The 21,434-nt window shown below is 36.1% G+C and overlaps 1 protein-coding gene across 8 annotated transcripts in view; it reads left to right on the top strand.

The window, feature by feature from the left end:
- Window positions 1–21,434, top strand: part of LOC135225770 (uncharacterized) — an 87,523-nt gene that overhangs the window by 61,104 nt on the left and 4,985 nt on the right. For 6 of the 8 annotated variants that reach the window (XM_064265235.1, XM_064265228.1, XM_064265230.1 and 3 more), the window contains exons 2-4: window positions 9,193–9,258; window positions 14,416–14,505; window positions 16,282–16,820. In XM_064265235.1, the coding sequence (XP_064121305.1) occupies window positions 9,193–9,258; window positions 14,416–14,505; window positions 16,282–16,395 (270 nt within the window). In that variant the 3' untranslated portion in view covers window positions 16,396–16,820. Of the gene's footprint in view, window positions 1–874; window positions 931–9,192; window positions 9,259–14,415; window positions 14,506–16,281; window positions 16,821–21,434 lie in introns of those variants that run through there. The other 2 variants (XM_064265236.1, XM_064265234.1) reach the window with 2 other exon arrangements.

Raw genomic sequence — 21,434 nt, 5'->3', positions numbered from 1 at the left:
TTGCCGTTTTCTACACAGTATTTATAGTGTGACAGGAAACACACACACACACACACACACATATATATAATATATATATATATATATATAATATATATTATATATATATATATATATATATGTGTGTGTGTGTGTGTGTGTATGTATGTATAACTGAATCACGAAAAATTAGGAACGTGATAAATCCATAAATAAAGATATATGCCACGAAGGAAAATAAACAACGGAGTATCCGCGAGACCTTTCGACGTTCAAACGTCCTATCTGTCAGTTATACAAATCTTCTTGTTTTGTCTTTTTCCTCATGTATGTCAGTTCATCTGCGTAGTAAAGGACGTTTGCATGTCGAAAGGTCTCGCGGATTCTCCGTTGTTTATTTTCCTTTGTGGCATATATATATATATAGAAGGAGAGGGGGGGATGGGAAGACCAAGGAGATTTTTCAGGTAAGAAGCAAAGGATCAAGAATAATCATGAGAATCTGCAAAGGAAGTTACTTTGGTGGTTACATGATAAACGTTTCCTACAAGCCCTAGTAAGTCCAGTTCCCTTCGTGATTAATGAGTACCTCCCTACTTTATCAATCCAGTCTTTCAGTATTTATAATGTTTACTGAAAAACCAGAGCGAGATTACGCACAATAAAGATATTAAGTTGTTACTGACGATAAAATATACACAAGCGAAAAGTATTAAACCAACGGTATCTGGCAACATTAAACAGACGCTGAGAACTCCAGTAAACAGAGAGCAGTAACTTTCTCTTTCACGTAGAGTGGAAGGTCGGTGTCCCCTGAGGCGAAATAACATTCAGTGTCAGTGTGTGATCTAAAGGTGTTTCACGAGGCACGAATTGTCGCAGAGTTGTTTGGAGTTAGGATTGCCCAACTTCACGACGTTATGTCTGTGAAAGCAAATGCTGATTTGGAAGGTAACTTTTGTAGCGCTACCTTACCCATGTGCATATTTCTGAATGTTTTTTTAGGCACGTTCGTTTTTGAACTTTGATGCCTGGGAACCAGGACCCACCTAGACAAAGTGACTGCGGACTCATCTTCAATAACAGCAAAGAGGTTAAGCCTTTTTTCTAACTTCTGTGAAGTTTGTTGTATACTTTAGAGTGAAATTTGGGGAGTTCAATAGGCTATATAAATTGGTACTTGTGCTAGGAGGATGATTCCTTGAGGTGCAGCAGCTAGTGTCACAGAAGTTTAACCGAATTTTAACTAAAAGTCCCTTGGATTATAGTTCCCCAGGATTTTGGCAGGATGTTATCTGACAAGATTTTAAAAGTCAGTAAAATTAAACTTCTAACGATTTGGTGAAAAGGAAACTTCTTATTTATTTCTTTACCCATTTGTATCAGGTGACTTTAAACAATTTAGCTTTGTCAAGACGTTTTGTTTTCCCTGTTGTATATTTGATCTAATATATATATATCTATATATATATATATATATATATATATATATATATATATTCACATATATATAATTCATAATATATTCTATATGATATAAATGAATTATATATTATATATATATATATATATAGTATTCCAGTATGTATATGTATATATAATACTCTATTATAGTATATAGTATATAGTATATATTATTAATAATATATTATATTATATATATATATTAATTACATTACTAATATATGATATTATCTATATATATAATATCTCTAGCGCGTCCTATATACTATATCAATATATATAAATAAATAGTATATGTATATATAATACAATACTATATTATATATATTATATATATATTATGTATCTATATATTATAGTATTAATATATTAGATCAAATATATACAAACGGGGAAAACAAAACTTCTTGACGAAGCTAAATTGTTAAAGTCACCTGATACAAATGGGTAAAGAAATAAATAAGAAGTTTCCTTTTCACCAAATCGTTAGAAGTTTAATTTTACTGACTTTTAAAATCCTGGTGAACTATAATCCAAGGGACTTTTAGTTAAAATTCGGTTAAACTTTCTGTGTGACTAGCGCTGCACCTCAAGGAATCCTCCTCCTAGTATATATATATATATATATATATATATATATATATATATACTAGTATATATATATATATATATATGTATATAATATGATTATATTATTTTTTTAGGACACTACACAATGTTCAAGGTTTCAAGATAAGCAAAAGCAGCAGTGTCATAGTTTCGTCCGTCGACAGCTGTGACTCAATGCCTTCTCAGCATTATTATGATTCTTAGTATTATTGATGGAAAGAGTTTTCGTCAACATATGTACTGTGAGTGACTTTTACGTGGATTTGTGATATTTTGCAAAATGATGCTAAGAGCTGCTTCTGGGTATTAGGTTATTAATGGGCTCACTACAGGTGGCAAATTTAGGAATAAATAAAAATGCAAATTCTGAGTAAAATCATTATCATGCACCTAACGAACAGTCGAATGGTATAAGGAGTAAAAGCCCAATAAACACGACGAAGATAACTAAGGCTGGAGGTGGCGAGCTTATTCTCTCGACAGATTTCAATAATGGCTAATATTGGAACGATGTCTTTAAATATCATATTCATTGCTGGGAATTTCAGTTTGTTCTGCGCAAGGGGGGGGTGAAGTATTTTCAGCTAATTTTATTTATTCAGTTACCTTTTACCTGTTCCTACTTGTCATTTCTGTTAGCATTTCCAAACAGAATTGAAAGTTTATTCCTGTTTGCTTATTCGTACGAAGTGTTCTCCTACGACCGACAGATTATTTATTGTTATAGTTTTTCCTCGAGTTGGAGGACGCTCATCTTTTTGACAGTTCTGATTCATCTTCTACGCAATGTGATGATTAACACTGATTTCATGTTATTCATGGCAGTACAACTGCCTGCCACTGAATCCCAGCTATCACGAGACTTTCGCTAGACAGTTTTTTAATTTTTTATATTCTTTTGTTTAGCTTGCTTTTCTGTCTGGGTCAAATTTCGTCACACAGTTTTCGACCTCTTCCCTCCGTCCTATGGACATGAAATTTTGCGTGGTTACTTAATCCCAGTGACAATACAACCTTATATGATCAGTAGGTCAGCAGTGATCTCTGGTGACCCTACAGTGACCTCTTGCAGTATCTCAGGATTTGCATGAAACTCGTAGGATCTTTCACACCTTCTTTGACTCTGACGAATACGTTCATAACTCTACGGATTTTTCGAACCTTCTTTGGCTCGATTTCCTTAGCTAGGATCATAAATCGGTTAAAATTTCTATCAACACTATATAATATAAGGTAAAACATATAATACAAATGTTTAAAATACGCTTTTATTAAAATGCACTGAAAAGTAAAAAATAATTTTTAGAGACATCAGGATTTTCTTTCAATTAATCATATCCACTAAAAGAAAAGTATGAGAACCAAACATGGAAGGAAATGAATATATATATATATATATATATATATATATATATATATATATATATATATGATATATATATATATATATATATATATATATATATAATATATATATTTCTTTTCTTGTAGCATTTCCTCCCATGTTTCGCGGTCATGCTTTTATTTTTGTAAACACGATTAATTGAAGGAAAATCCTGGTGTGCCTCAAAAAATTTACTTTTTAATAAAAGCGTGTTTTAATTTTTTTTTTTAAGTGCAATTGAGAATTACTAACAAGCCATCCTTGGAGTTCTGACATTTGCATAGATACCTATCGGCTTCAGCCGCGTAACAAGCAACTTCTGACGCTTGTTGTTGCCGGCGATGGGTAAGCTAGCCTTATGCCAGCAAGGGTTTTTGCTCCTGGAGAAGCCCGTAAACCTGGGGTTTGATTCAGTAGATACTTAGGGTTACGAGTAGTCCTCAAGTTCAAATACGGTCATTAACAGAACAGGACGTATCATACTAATCAGTAACACCTGAGCCAAGGCACAGACAACAGTCGAGGTATCTAGGTATCGAGTTCTAAAAGTTGTCATTTTCTCTGCAAGTAATTAAATACACTTACAAGTGCCACTGCCTTTTAAGCCTTTGATGCTTTCATATATAATTTAAATGCATAAAATAAAATACAATGTAAATATATAATTCTGAAGGTATAAAGAGACAGACTTACTACAACATGGTTGTTGCTAAACCTTTGTATCCAAGAACCGGAGACCTCAAGATCAGCATAAACATAATACAATGTAGTCACGAAGCATTTGCGCGAGATTTTTATCTATGATTATGTGTTTAAGGTAATAAGTTACTTTACTGTCATATTTAAAGCCATGACATCTCATTTAATGTTTGTGTGTGTGTGAAAATACATCGAATATCTGTACAGCGGATGAATGCGGAAACCTTTAAAGCAGTAGGTGAAGAAAGAAAGAAATAGATTTACATGAGGGGCATTATGAAACAGATTGAGGATGTCCTGTTCTGGACTCGTTGTGGAAAGCGCAGTTCATCACGGCAGCAAAATACAGTTGCAGCCACCCGGCGCAAACAACGGTTGTGCTCTCGGCAGCTTTCATTCATGTTTGTAGTACTCCATCTACCGTAAACTAGCACTTTTTGTGTTCTACCAGTTATCTTTTGTTAAGAGTTTATGATATGATGAAGTATTTGTCGAGCCTCATTTTTTAATGATGCGAAAAAATGTCCTCGGAGAAATGCGAAATCCTTTTAAAATTTATTTGCCGTTGAAGTCCTGAAAGAAATATTTGGGCGTTTCGGATATCTTGTTGAAGAATAAGGCAAGGTCATGAACAAGACTTTAGGTATAGATAACGTTTTCGAGAGGACTTAAGGCGAGAGCACCATGAACTGTTAAATAAACATCATGGTTCATTGACATGACAACTGCATTATGTTCATTTACTCCCGATAGGTTCTATTTTCAATATGAGGAAGAGAAAAATACATTTCCTTAGCCCTGTGCCTTTCCCCATCCATGAAGAGGAACTCGAAAATCGTGTTCGTAAGGAAATATGAAAGACATAAACAAAGTTTTTATCTGCTTTCTCTTCCACGATGATGAAAAAAAACCTGTCGTTTGGTATCCAGACATCATGGTGTCTATCTATGCGCTTATGAAAGAAGAGTGTGCTGCAGAAAGCAGCCATGCGATTTTCAATGCTGTGCTATTTCTAGTTCTTTGAAGCATGACTGAGCGAACGAAGAGACAGCCCGCATTCCATCATCAAATTCCTGCGGCTACTGTTCGCGAAAACACGTGAAAATGACGTCACCTTTACACACACAAGAGATGAAAAACCATATTTGACTTCGTCAGGAGATTAGTAACCGTACGGTTCATGGTTAGAACATGTGAACATTAAGGGAAGTCATTTCATACAATGCTTTTCCCAAGAGCGCGTTCTTATGAATATATATATAAAATAAAATATATATATATATATATATATATATATATATATATATATATATATATATATATATATATTGTGCGTGTGTGTGTGTGTGCGTGCACAAAAGTGACACTATCTCGAGTTTACGCCTGGCGTTAAATTACAGTGTGCACTGCGGATATAAGGACCTTAGTGTCCCCACCCGGCCAAATCCTTCTCTCCTTCCACGCCATCTCCCTCTTCCCCGCCCCCCCACCCCCCCACCCCCCCATTTACTACTTAATATTTTGGTTGCCTTTTTTATCAAAATTTTCTTTAGGAAACACAACACACTCACAGTGAAAACCTTCTAGGACGTAAATTTTCAAGTTAACAGGAAAATTGTTCGTGATCAGTTTTCTTATGTTTTTTCAATGTATATGAGCAGAATATAGAAAGGGTATCACTAGGCTTTTACCCTGACTTTTATCTTCTGCAGATAATTTGCTCTCACAATCAAGCACTTCAGATTTTTCCCCCAATTATCACGGGCACTTCACGTGCCTGGTTAGATCGCAGCTGTTCTTTAAAAATGTTTTGGAACTTGTAACCTCATACTCTGTGCTTTCATGTCTCGTCGAGGTCAGCTAAAATATCCCCAGCAAGGCTTTTTCACATCACGGGATAGAAATCCCAGAACATTATTATATGCATCATTCTTTTCCCTTAAATATTTACCAAAACTCCATGTTGTTTTCATAAGCGAACATAACACTGAACTCAAAATACATTCAAGTGTGAAAAGTGGCAAAAACACGCAAGTGACGGCAAACCATCAAAATCTATTGGAATCTAAGTTATTTCAGATATTTTACCATTACAAGCGAACGAGCAGAAAGAAAAAATGGGAGTTTATAACTGTAAATAAACGTTTCGTGCAGCCGCTGTATATTGTATACTTTTGCGAGTTGACCATCCCGTTTACACAGATCCTTTTTCGAATGTCGCTTCCCACGCTGCATAGGATTAGTACTGGGAAAATCACGAACCATGGGGTGCCCACTGCGTCCAGTCGGTCCTGACTGTGTCAAACGTCTTGAATGAAGAAGTATCGGGAAATTTTGACGGAGGACAAGTGCCCACAGTTACTTAAAGTAGTGTACTGAGAGAGAGAGAGATTTAGCACGAAGTTAGTACTACATAGATATTGATTAATTTAAGGGGATAAATTAGTGCGAATACACGAACTTCAAATATTCCAATTACAATAGGTAGTACTTATCATCCAAACTTTGTATAAAGATGCACGCGCTATTTTAGCTCTGTTGACGAGATGTGTCTGTGTAAGATTTTCCCGTTGTGGTTATCTCTGATAGGACCTTGTTCAATTTACAGAACTGTTCTTATCAAAGAATGTATTCAAGTTAAAGAACCTGGGATTAGGTCCTGCACGCTCACTCGGCAGAGAATGGGCGGCATGGGGAAGCCCACGTACTTTCGTGATAAGATATCCCCCATGTTAACATGAAGATGATTGTAAGGTCTAAACAACTTGAGATAATGCCGTGTAGCATGTTAGGAAAAAGATAAGATTTCCACGACGTATATGCAAACTACTGGTTATTTTGAGTCACGTTAATGTTAGATATACTACATGATATCATAATTATCATCATCATATCACTTATTCTTAATAGGAGTGATAATGATCATAGATATCATCGCCAGCACAGTTAGAGTGAATCAGATTCAAAATAATGAGGAAGAACATTTTCGGTAAGGGAAGGAAATTCCTTCAAAGCCGTTGATGCACTGGGCCGCAAATCATGGTGCGGACACTGGATCGCCCTGAGAATTACATTGGATATGACAGTTGTCCATTAAGCCTTCAGATGACAGCCATTAAAGGTAATCCATCTTCTTGCCTCCTGATCAGAGTGGATGACACAGGAAAACCTGAGGATCGACGGTTTTGCCTTTCTTGTGCCCACCTATCATAATTATCCTGTTAATTCATCATGATGGACAACTCGGACTTGTCTTTGGTCACCGAAAAAAAAAAACAAGCCACTGCTGGTGTCTTCCCGCTTATATAAATATGTGTATGTATATATAATTAATATATATAATATATAGAATATATATATATATATATATATATATAGTGTGTGTGTGTGTGTGTATTTTAAACTTAGATTCCGTGCTATTTCGAGACTGAAGTGTGCAACGGCAGTTTCGTAAATACGTGCACATACTTACTGAATAAATACACCAAAATTCACATACAAACATTATATATATATATATATATATATATATATATATATATATATATATATATAATATATATATAAATAATATTCTCCTCCGACACCTTACGACACAAAGAGGGGCCTCTGAAATTCCGCCGGAAATTACTCAACTTTCCTATGTTTACACTTTTCACAAAATCCTCAGCCCCATATAGATATATGTATAATATATATATATATATATATATATATATAATATATATGTGTGTGTGTGTGTGTGTGTGTGTGTGTGTGTGTGTGTGTGTGTGTGTGTGTGTGTATAACTGAATCACGAAAGTTTGGAACGTGATAAATCAGTTTGTCTACTGAGTAAAGGACGTTCAGTCGAAAGATCTTACAGAAACTCCGTTGTTTATTTTTCATTCGTGGCTTATACCTTTATATATAAATATATATATATATATATATATAGATATATAATATATATATATATATATGTGTGTGTGTGTGTGTATATATATATATATATATATATATATATAGATATATATATATGTATTTTAAACATGTTACAATAATGTGTTCATAATACTGTAAGTTGTATGTTGCTATTGTCTTAGACATCATTATCATTGTTATAATTGTCTTGTGACGACAGACTGAGTTATCACGTCTTGTGGTTTTAAAATTGGTCGTGTAATTCATCATTAAGTAACTTGTGCTGCTGTTCCCTCTTATACCTGCGGCTATTACTTGTAAACATTCGCAAAAATTTTAAATGCACGATCTCAGGGTAAATACGTATGCTCTACTGACAGATGGGAATTTTATTTCAGATACCTGCGTAACATGTTTAGATTAATTGTTTTCTAGGCCTAACCAGTATAAGAATTTTTACATTTGAGACTCGTGCTTCGTCGCATTATAGCCTTTCTGATTATTGGTGTCAGTCTACTATATCATGATATAAGGACATGATACTTCAATGAAAGACGTTTCATGTAATCATCACGGTCATCAGTCAAGTGTTCATCTGGCCCGCTTTCTCCTAACATTGATCGACTGCTCGAATCTTTGTTCGATAGACCACTCATTATACGAGAACATCTACGCATGTCTGTATTCTTTATTCATTACTTATGCCTATTGAGAGTACAGTTTTAGGTTGATCGGGAAATGCCCAGGTTAAAAAAAATTAATGCGTGTACAGTTTGGGGTTGATTAGGTAATGCCTAGTCAAAACTAAATTGATGATGTGGTAATGCCTAGTTAAAAAAATTAATTAATGAGAGTACAATTTAAGGCTGATTAAGTAATGTCTATTTTTAAAAAAACAAATTAATGAAGTATGTTTAGTTTGAGGCTGGTTAGGTAATGCCTAGTAAAAAAAAAAAAACTAATTAATCAGCGTACAGTGTAAGGCCGAGTAGGTAATGCTTAGTTTAAAAGGGAAACAATTAATAATGAGCGTTTCAGTTTGAGACTAATTAGGTAATGCCTAGTTGAACCAATCAAATTCTGGTATGGCAATAACATTAGTTGGTGCTGATCTGACACACGTATCTTCATTTTGCTTTCACTTTCTTTTCTAGATGGAGAATGGGGGATATGAGGAGTCTTCCGCTGATGATCATCCAGTTGTTTCACCGATGGTTCCAGTAAGTCAACGTAAATCTTTCGTATCTTTTAGTAGAAAGAAACAGTTCAGGATTAAGCAACTGTTACATGAATTCGCTGACCAGTTTGACAGATAATTTAGTAGTTTTAGGAGCACCGCTAGCCAAGGATTACCTAGTTACCCGCTTATAGCGCTACTGAAAAAAATTTCTTTGGTATATATGAGAGGATTTCATGTGTGCCAATTGGAGTTTGATTAGAACCTTCAGTACTTAACAGAAACAAATGGAGTTTGCAAGTAACCAGTGGCAGAATCTGAACTGATACAGGAATTCAGCCATTCTTCGCCAGCATTGACTCTGAAGTGCAGTCGGCATGCAGCCATTGTTTGGGACCGGTTTAGGTACCGTCCTCGTCTGCTCGTCAAGAAGGTCACGCAAATTCTAGGCTTGGCTTTCTGGAAGATTTTGGAAGAAGTGGCCCTCGTGACAGGCAACCGGTGATTACGTTTTGAGAGACAGAAATGTAACTTGGGGGAGGTCGGGAGAAGGACATCTTGGGTGGTAGCTTCAAATGCCCCAGGCTTTAAAAAGAAAAAAAAAAAAAACCTGCACACCGTTACCTTAGCTATTTGTAGGTAAATTTTCCAATTACTTGGTAACTGGTCACATGTGTTTAGGTCTTGGGGGAGAAATGGTAATGTAACTCTATAGGAGGGACCTTTTGCAAGTTGAATTGTTCAACTTTGGCGGAGGTTTGCGGACGTTGAAGGCCTCTTATTTGTGTGAATATAAGTATTGGTTTCAAAGTATTGACGGTCTATTTCTCTAAAGGCTTTTGCGCCCATGGCACAAAAAATGGTGAGTTGACTAGAAAACATTTAGATCGTGAGGCATTTAATAACTATGTAATGCTCGTATTAAAGCAGTGTCAGTTCTGATTTCTTCAAGAAATACCATGGTAAGAACATTTTGAGTAACATGAGTTACGAGAGTAGGCCCTACTCTAAAAAAAAAAAAAGTAGAAAATAAAGACCTATACATGTAGGCGAAACGCTGAAGTTGACAACATATTTTTGTTCTTTTTTTTTTCTCTAGGAATGTACGTAAAAAGTCCATAAAACTGAAACCATCACGAATTACTGGTTAATGGGCTACTTTCGTATGCAAAGAAACGTGTCTGTATGACTAGTGAAGTTGGTTCCAGGCTGTATCATGCTTTTAAACTTAAACTAAAGAATGGTCAATGGCGGAAAGAACGTTTAACGTGAATGGCTATAGTAGATTCACATCAACCGTGCATTTGATGTCAAGGAGTCCCTTACGATGCTCCTGATTGGCTGTTGATAAGCCTGTCACAGGTCTGGAAACTCTCAGTCTCTCGAGAGAGTTCACATAGGCAGGATGTATGTTCCACCTCTCCTGAAAGACGTATCCCTCAGGAGAGGTGGAACATAGATCCTGCCCATGTGAACTCTCTCGAGAGACTGAGAGTTTCCAGCCCTGTGATTGGCTTATCACCAGCCAATCAGGTGCGTCGTAAGGGACTGGCCTAGACATCAAATGCACGGTTGATATGAATCTACTATAGCCATTCACGTTAAACGTTCTTTCCGCCATTGACCATTCTTTAGTTTAAGTTTAAAAGCATGATACAGTCTGGAATCAACTTCACTAGTCATACAGACACGTTTCTTTGCATACGAAAGTAGCCCATTAACCAGTAATTCGTGATGGTTTCAGTTTTATGAACTTTTTACGTACATTCCTAGAAAAAAAGAACAAAAATATGTTGTCAACTTCAGCGTTTCGCCTACATGTATAGGTCTTTATTTTCTACTTTTTTTTTTAGAGCAGGGCCTACTCTCGTAACTCATGTTACTCAAAATGTTCTTACTATGGTATTTCTTGAAGAAATCAGAACTGACACTGCTTTAATACAAGCATTACATAGTTATTAAATGCCTCACAACATCAAATGCACTGACGTGAATCTACTATAGTTGTTAAAGAAAACAAGCTGATAATGACTCAGAGAACCTAAGGTGTAAATCCTGAAACGAGTTATCAGAAAATATTTTTTCCTTTCTGAGTTTTCCTATGCTTATGTTGTCAAAGTTTGTTAAACGAGTAATACACCTTTGCAAGGCACTCCTATTTTCTGTCGACATGGATATCTTGCTGTTTGCTTGCTGATCTGGTTGTTCTGGCTAAACCCTGATGTTCTTTGTGGTATAGACTCTTCGACTCAAAGAAAGTCTTCAACCCCAAGTATTTAAAAGTTGAGATAATCAACGAAGTCCATAAACTCCACAGGACATGGCCTGAAACTGTAGGTTCTTTTTGTGATGAAACCATTTTAATACATTACTTTCAAATAGGACACTGATTGCTTGAAACATGCATTATTTAGAAATGTGTAGGATGGGCAAATTTCCTAACAAAGTCCATTGCTATATCTCTGGCGTAGATACGCATTACATATTTTTTTTTATTTATGTATCTTTATTTACAAATATTTAACCATTATAAGTATCCTCGTTATGGTCTGTGTATAGTACTGTTAGAATCCGGATATTTTAATCAGAGTTTATATTACATGAGATCATGATACTGTTGCAAGATCCCATTGCTAACTAACATAGCTCTCTTCAATTCAATTATCCTTTTACAGCTTAAAAACAAGCTCATGAAAAGAATGACATTTCGGGACAAAATAGTAAACATTTTAGGCTATATTGATAATAACGACTAATTGTTCTCTCTATACAATATATAAATATTGCATATATACACTATAAAATATATATATATATATATATATATATATATTAATATTGCTTATATACATCTATATATATATATATAAATATACTATATTTACTATATATATTATATATACTATATATGTGTGTGTGTGTATATATATACACACATATATATATACATATATATATAATATTATATATAATAAATTACATATATATAGATATATATTAATATATATATATATATATTATATATATAGATATATATATATATAAATCTATATTATATATATATATATATATATAATCGTTAACTTTAAGAGTCCCATATCTTTAGTGTTCCTTTTCGTTGATTGTTCCCAAAAATACTATATGGTAAAGAACTGAACTGGAGTTCATATATTGTAATTTTATATGAAGATTAATAGTTTTATGCCGACTCTTTTATTTATTTAGGAACTTTTTAAATTTACATTCTATTGCTGTTTATTAGGATATGTCGATATTTACGCCTTAAATCCTGTAACATTTGTTCAGCTGCATGCTTTGGCAGTTACTATGACACAGCCTTTCCTGAAGGTAAGAGTTCAGTTTCATTACTCGTTTGGTATAAAGTCATCACAATAAGGAAGCGAAGATAGGCAAGCCATGTGCCTCATGCTTCATAAGTCATGAAGACTTACCATTTATCATGACGCTTTCCATGAAGACACATTGGATGTGTGTGCCAGTATCAATAATGTGTTATGAAAACCAAAAAGTTTGTGTGATGCTGACGTGACCGATGCAGTGGCGTCATTTCAGATTTTTCGGGGTCGGGGGGAGGACAAAGGTTTTAGAACGTATGGTACGGTATGGGTGGGGTGGCTCCGACTTAAGAACTGCCCCCACCCCCCAACCCCGAGAATATTTTTCGGAAATTTATGCTCATTTTGGAGCATTTTCAAGCCATATAAGATTCACCTTGGAGTGAATTTTACTGTATAGTTATTATTATTATCATTATTTTAAAGGCTGAAGCTGCAATGCAAGTCTTGGAGCCATCAGTGTCTTGAGGGAGGCAAGTGCCCCCACCCAAAAGGACGGCCCTGAGCCGATGATAGTTGTTTCCACAATGATGGATATCGGATGTGGTGGATTATAGGTTCGTAAATCGTGTTGTTTCTCCAATAATATTTAGGGAAGTGAAGGAGTACGAGAATTGAGCAGCACTGATTTTTTTTTATCATTACGATTTAAAAGCTTTTAATGATTGAAGTACGTTCATGAACCTACAGTGAAATCTTGCTAGTTCTTAAAGAAGACTCCTGTATATTTTCAATATTATGTAATGGAACCGTTGATAGTTGCTCTTCTTCATGTCGACCATTTGCCAGACAGGAGGTACTTCCTGTATCAGGTATCTTCCTGCATCTTACACTGCACGGGTTCTTTTGTTTCTAGCCTTGCAGGCAGAGATGAGCTTAGCTACCCTAGTGGCGAAGCTCATTTTGTTAATGAAATGATGTTTTGGGATTATAAAAGATCTTACCCTTATATGGAAGTTTCCAGCTTCTACTGAGCAGAGATGTTTCATGTTAGCCAATATTACTCATCAGATACGAAAATATTACCAAAATATTTGTTTCCAAGGCATTGTGTTGAGGGTCTGGAGATAGTAAATCGATCCTCCCAGTCTGTGATTTTGCTTGGTGTTGTCTGTTATCCTCGTACTTCTTTGCAGTACGTAGTATATACTAAGTGTTATGTTTCAGTGGAGTCAAGTTTGACATGTGTTGTACTTCATGAACGTCATTTATTAATAAGAATTTATTTTTACTTTAGTGAATTATATATTTTAAGTGTTCCATAAATCACCAAAACGAAGCTTTTGGAATGCAGTAAAATAAATCATAGAAATATGTTGTTAGAAAAACAATAGGTTTTCTTTGACCTTATGTCCATATATTCTTTTGTGCGGCTCTTAGTGATCACCGCATTATTTCCTGAAATGGAATTGTCAGTGCATCGCTGTCCTCTAGTTTTAGACTCCACCTTTGGTTTACATTGTTTGCAGCTCTTTAGGTCTATATGACATTTCCTTAATTGTTTATTCAGTTTCCTCCGTAGGGCAGTACATTACAAGAACATGCTTTCTTTACAACTGGCATCAGATATAACAGAAAGGCATTACATATACTCCCTTGGTCTAAATGGCAATGTTTGTCTATGCATGTACCTAACCTGAAATCTTGCACAGCATTGATATTTGAGATTGTCCTTTGATAAGGCATTAACAACGTAGCTCTTTGATACCTTACCAGTATGATCTAATATTATCAGATTTCAATGATGGCCTTGGTTATGATTTTAGAGGACATAAAATCTTATTTATTTTTTAACGCAAGTGTTACGTTCAATACAATTTATTCTTTTTTTATTCTATATTTAGGCACTAACTACGTCCAGTGCTTCTTGTCGATGTGAAGAGGAGCAAGTTCAGTGTGCCTGCAAAAAACTGTCAAGCCAGCCTAAGCAAAAGGTAATTTATTTATTTATTTTTAGTTTTTCTGACGCCCTCTAGTTGTCGACTCCGCTTTTTGGTGAGCATTTGTTTGGAGCTTCTCAGGTCTCTTGGACATGTTCTTTATCATCTATTTCACTCTGCAGAGTTGCGCAGCAGTATAAATAAATATTCAATTTACAACTGGATTGTGAAATAACGCAGGCAATCTGCTTCCTGCTTTTGTCATAGGAAGGGTGTTCCTTTTATGTGGAAGTTTCACTGTTCTATGTCAGTCTCTGCCATTTAGGCGGGAAAAGGTATTGAGCAATCAATATGTTGAAAAGTACGCTTACTTCACCTCTCGTCTGTTGCTTACTTAGCAATTTCTTATTCTCAAAAATATAATAAACAGTAAAACTTTAGGTCCATTAGTTCTTTGACTAAGTAGAAGAAGATATATGTCACTCATGGATAAAAGTTTATGGTAGATAAAGAAGCAAGGCTGAAAATACGTCCCAGTTTAATGAACATGAGAGTCTCATTAGATTAACTTTGTAACGAGCAACGAAATCTGTGGGAACACCTCTTTCATACTGCGTTAATTGTCTTCAACAAACGAGGTTGTTTTGAATTTGTATAATTAAAATTAGGATTTAGACAATACTTCCTCGGAATATCTAATGTAGCTAAGTGTTAATTTATTAGTGTATCACCTTTTAAAACGAACATCTTAATGTTTATTTAATATTACCATTTTAATTATTCTGCTAAAATGGAAGCTAATCGTTTTATTTTCACAAGCCACACATAAAAAAACCGAATGGGCTCACTGTCTGTAGTTTTGAACATCCTGTGAACCTTGAAGCTGTAGACCAGCTCCTGATAGATCTGTTAACGATCCGCGGCTGTACGATAATAATATTTAGAGTTACAGTTGCGGTAAACTTCTTTCAGTTTCAGATTCGTTCGAATTTGCAATTTTGTACAAAACGCCTCCATCGACCACGTTGTTTGCAACGGAATTCAATGGGGCACATTGCATTTATTCTCCACTGAGTAAAATCTCATTATGATCTTAATGCAGCAGATGCGAAAACTGATGTTAAGAAAATCAGATGTATAGATGAATTAATAGTAGACCATTTTAATGTGATTTCTGGTAATAGTAATAATTTTGCTGTTTTTCTTCTTTAACGTAAGTGCGTGTAGTTTCATTTACTACGGCTATAACTTAGGTTGCAGAATGTGAGCTGAATGGATACACATTTATAATTGTTGAATAATTGAGCATAGGAGAGAAATGCCTCCCATTCATACTTCACTAGACCAGTAATACATACCTACTGGGGTTTTGTAGCAGTACGCTCCAAATAAGACAGGTTACTCAGGACCGTACCCAGAGTTTTTTTTATGTGTCGTTTTTCCCAAAACTGGACCTTTTCTTCCATAAGTGTCATTGATATATAGGTAGTATATACAAGATGAAATACTTGAAAAAGTTATTTTAGTTATATTAAAGAGAAAACTTAGCAATGTGGTCTATGCACTTCTACCCAATTTGATGTTTTTCAAAGTACTGACTTTGGTTAACAGAAATTATGGACTTCCAGGAACGCCCCTCCCCCCTGCCCCCCCCTCCCCACCCCCCGACAACCCCGCCCCCAGCACAGGCCTCTTACCGCAGTGTGCTTTATGGTAGACAACTCACAGTAAACCGACGCTTACAGACCAGACATTTAATATATAATATATTATATATATATATAATATATACTGTATATAACTTATATATTTTCTTTTTCTTTTTTTCAGATTGAGCTGCAGTCTTCAAGCCAGACTAAACTCTACTTTTTAATCGGGATTGCCGGAGTATTTGTTGTCTGGGGTGCTATCTACTTCACCTTGCTTGGCCTAGATTACGTCTAAATTTGGCAGTTTGTAATTAATTTACTCCAAAACTGTCAAATTGAATTACTTGGTGCTAGTTTTTGTGAGAACTTTTGTACGTGGAAATGGCTATTTTTTATACTCTTACGAAAAATTAGGTCATTGTAAAGTTTTAGTTAAGTGTAATTTGCTTCAGAAAGAAAAGACTTTACAGAAATAATTCATTGCAGCTAGTATTGTGCCAAGGAAGAAGTATTTTAAAGTACTTCATAAAAAAATTCACTTGATTTAAGTAACAGGTACTGCAGTGTTTTCTGAAAATGACAGCCACAGAATCTTGTAAGGAGAAGACTCCAAATGAAGGAAATCTTTGCCGTGGACCAAGTCTGGAGATGCACAATGTTGCAACGACAATCAGCAGCATTGTTGCAGAAACAATTGAAGGCGATCCATCCCCTAACAAGGTTAGTGACTTCAAGGCAGTTAGCTGAAATTTCTTACAAATGTTTTCTCGTGTCAAAAGCAGAGTACCTTATATGCCCTCAACTCGGTAAGAATGAAGTATCATAAAGCTTAGCTTTTGTCACGCTATGACACTTACTTTCCTAAGAAATAATGGTCTGGCTTCTAAAATATATCATAGGCAAATACTCCTTTGATGCTGTGAAAACTTCTACAATGAATGATTGCCTTTCCTTGATTGGTATTGCATTAATTAAGTACTAACAGTTTAAAGTATTTATAATGGTCTACCACATTATTTACTGAAGAAGTTACGTTCAATATTTAAACAAGGTGGTTAGGTAGTAAACTACCGAGCGCCGGGTGAGTCTCCCACCTGCATATTCCCGAATGTGACCTACTACCGAAACCTTCCCTGAAAACGAGATGCCACATCTTAAAAACTAACCATAGAATCTTCTTGAAAATAATCTCATTATGCTTCCCACGTCCAAATTACCTCTCGATACTTTAGTTGATCTAACCTACCATGAGATTCACTGCCGGTGTCCCGGTGTTTTTCCGGAAATAAAATTTTATCAACGTACCTGAGAAAGATGCCACTTTGTCGCAGGCATCTTACATCCCTGCCTAATTTTTGACTGCATTCTGTATTACGAAAGTTGCATTATTCTGGTAATTATAAGAGTAACACCGACTTCTTGTAGACATTGCCAGCAAACTCAGGATTTTCTTTCGAAGACATAATGACGTAACTTATGACGTCATTAACTTGCCTCTCCTCGATGGATAATTGGCTATTCGTGAAAAAGTCTCATCCTCTGGTAACAACGAAATACAACCAACACTCCTTGTTTACACTTTGTAGACGTAGTAGTGGTAGTAGCAATAGGATTGATGCCATGAGGTCGAGTGCTAGAATTCTTGAAGAAAGGGTTTCCACAAGTAATCCCAGAAATTACTTTCTATCCCTATTTCTCAATTGAAAAATTACATAATTAAAAATCAATAAACAAAGTGAGAAAACTTTGGCATTCGTCGTAACTCCTTTGAGATATTTCCTAATATGACAGTAACGACATTGTAATAAATAGACAATCGCATAGGATTAGATCGGATTATAGAATTTTTTCTTCAAGTAAAGCACTGGGACCTACAGAGGTCATTCAGTGATGTATTATAACCCATGACATTTTTTTGTTTTTGTTTTTGGCAAAGCAAGTTTTAATGTTGTTCCGCAAGTTATATTTTACTAAGAAATCGACAACTATTGCTTTATAGTGCATCTATATAATTATCTTTCTGCACCTTATGGAAGTCAGCAAATGACTAAGACTTGGTAGCCTTGTATGTCCAGGTGTACTCCTTACCCAAAAAGGGGCCCTATTATTCATTTACCTGTTCAAGCTTACGTTGGGTTTGCCTCGGGCCTCCTCACTCCTAAAAGTTGTGCAAGTCAAATCACAAAAGCTATCCTGCAACCAAAGGGACAATGACTTATCATAGCCAACATTCTTGAAGCCTTGACAAGGTACGAATATTCATTCAGAATTTCAGAGACAGTTGTTTGTCGTCATCACCTTGTGGGAGGAGTCGGGAAGTTTACGTCACGTATAATTTTGAACCCATTTATTAGTGTTCTGCCACGGGGTTTGGCTGCTTTATTTTACTCTTATGAATATACTTTTTTCTAATATAAGTAATAAACAATACTGCCAAAAATTAGGTAGGATGTAAAGTATACCATGGCTAAGTAATATCTTTGTCAAATGCAGAGAAAAAAAGTTATTTAGGAAAAACACCAGGACAAAGGCTCTGAATCTCATAGTATCTTAACCTACTATGAGGTTCAGGGCCTCTGTAACATGGTTTTTTGGACTTTGCTCCTCATCAAAGCACCGGATGTAGCTGAAAGTTGACATATGTATATTTTACAACCACACACAAATTTTGTCAGCATTATCAATAACCTAAACCCGATAGTTTTAATTTTTATAGAGTAAAAATTATCTACCGGACGCCATGGCCAATGATTACAAGCCAAAAGTTGAAAAACATTCATTACGTAAGCAAGGTAAACACCTTTTGATGAAATGTTGCCCCGCCCATCCACCAGACAGAAACTCATTCACCTTGTCCCATTGGCTCTGAAACCCAAAGACTTTATGAATGGTGGAACGATACATAGATGTGGGTGGGGTATCTGTGCTAGTGTAGTAATACTACTGTAGCAGTAGTGCAGCAACAATAGTAATAGCAGTAATATACATAAATTAAATGTTTAGGCCAACTGCTGGGATCTTTGAGGATCATTTAGCACTTCTTACAACTACTCGAGAAATGAGTTTTTATAGTCAGAAGTTAAATTTTCTAATCCAACAATGCCCATGATAGCCTTCAGCGTCATCCTGAATTATAACGAGGCCAAAGTGGGTGGGGCCTCATGACGTCATCATTCCGACGATAATTTTTGGTGAAGGTTTAAAGCCAAAATATGGTACCGGCTATTTTTTTCAGTAATTAGGTAGATAGCCAATAAATAAAAATTGCTTGACATTGGCTATAGCAGTTATCAAATCAAGCTTGTCTACTATGCTTTTGAAAATTACTAACTATTCCCTACATCTTGTCAATCTGATTGTGACCTATAAAGTAGACTGTAATTTCTTAGGACACTTATTTTGGGAGTTAGACTAATAATCGAAGTGTTTTTGTATTTATTAACATATTTTGTTGGTTTGTTCATTATGACAATTATCAGTGGAGAGGTTTCAGAGTTCATAAAGGTGTGCTGCTTTGCTTGTATTTAAATTTGTATGTCATTGTTGCCAGAGGTATAGCCTTCGTTATGTATAGCCAATCATCCATCGAGAAAGAGGGAAGAAATGCTGTCATAAGTTACGTAACGAGTGCATTTGAAACCTTTTCTCTGAGTAAGTTGGCCCGTCTTCAAAAAGAGTCACTTTTACATTATAAGTACCAAATTTATTCAAACTACGTAATGCAGAATACAGTCAAAATTTATGTGTAGATATAATGTGTATTCTGAATAAGCGTTATATTTATGAAATGCATAGATAAAAAGTTATTGTGAAAAAACCGTGTTACAGAGGCCCAGAATCACATACGTAGTAGGGTATTGAAAAAAACTGGGGCTGGTGCAATACTAGTATACATATACGGGAATTTGTGTCCCACATACTTGGCCAGTGAGCATTCACATTGCCTTTTGTCCCAGATGCCAGACAGAGGGGTGGTGAGGTAACTGTAAAGACCTCAGGTTTGTAGGTAGGAAAAATACACATTACTTTAAAAATCTGTCATTTGTTCCTAAACAATATAAAAACCCTCTGTCTTTACATAAGAATGACTTCATGGTGGGAGAAGTCTGAGTAAGCTTCTGAACTGAATGGCGGTTTGCCTCATCTGGGTCTTCTTCATGTAGATTGTAGATCATGGAAGAGACCCTTGCCTGACAGGTTGAACAGAATATGGGAATTGAGTGTTCAGCTGTCAGACTTCTGGGCACTTTCAAATGAATGGGTATTAATGCAACATTATTTGATAAAAGGGCTAGGATGAATCTTTTGATGTAGGAGACAATAAAGCAATGTATAAGCAATTGATTTGTTTTAGTTTTAGGCCCTCCCCCACCCCCCTTGTTAGAGATAGAGTCAAGATTGCTTCTATCTAATTAGCTTTACAGAAAAGTAGAATGAGAACTTGATGTGAAACTTACCTGCATTGATGCCTTTTCCACTGCTGAGTTGGTTTGCTTCTGCCATGACAGAAGCAACTGCACTGTCTACCTGAGCCTGCTGATACACGAGTCCGAGGGGAAGACTCTTGTTGCTGCCGTATCTACCAGCATGTCCAGGTACTTTATCCTCTGCTTGGGAGTGAGATTGGACTTCTTGATATTCACCACCATAAGCATGAAGTCATTCTCCCTGATGGTCAAGAGCATGGACTGTGTCGTTTCCACCACGAGCCGAGTTGGCGAACAAATTGTTCAAGGGAGAGAGATCGACCAGCATCCCTACAAGAAAGATTCAGCTGTAAAATCCTGGACACTGATCTATCATGACTTCCACAGTGCCTTTCTTCAGCATCACTAAAATCTCCTCCTTAAGGGCAAGGTCCTTTGGTGAGCAGGTTACGTATGAACGGAAAGGGGTTGGGCTGTTGGTGAGGGGTGGTTGAAACTGAAAGTGGAGTAGATAGCCTTCCTGAAAGACATCTACTACCCATGTTTCAGCTCTGTATCACTGTCATGTTGCCCAATGGCTCAATAGGCACCCCCAACCAATCACAGTAAGTGGAGTGGAAAGCCGACCCTAGTGTCCTCTCTTCTTCTTACCCTTACCCCCTTTTCCAGACTGGAAGGGAGGTTGAAAGGGGCTTGAATGAACTCCTTTCTTGATGGGACCAGTAGGCCAGGAGTTCTCCCAGGTACTCTTTGAAGCCCGGGTCTTCTTGAGACCCATGGAGGAAGTGCTACCCTGACCCAAATGTCAAGCCACAGGGCCATGCGAAGACTAGCAGTCTTGGCCACTACATGGTGGACGAGTCATTGTCCTTGATGTGATGCTTGTCGACCACAGTGTCTACCTGCT

The sequence above is a fragment of the Macrobrachium nipponense genome, chromosome 13, assembly GCF_015104395.2.
Source record: "Macrobrachium nipponense isolate FS-2020 chromosome 13, ASM1510439v2, whole genome shotgun sequence".
Taxonomy (NCBI): Eukaryota; Metazoa; Arthropoda; class Malacostraca; order Decapoda; family Palaemonidae; genus Macrobrachium; species Macrobrachium nipponense.
This window is presented reverse-complemented; position numbering and strand designations above follow the sequence as displayed.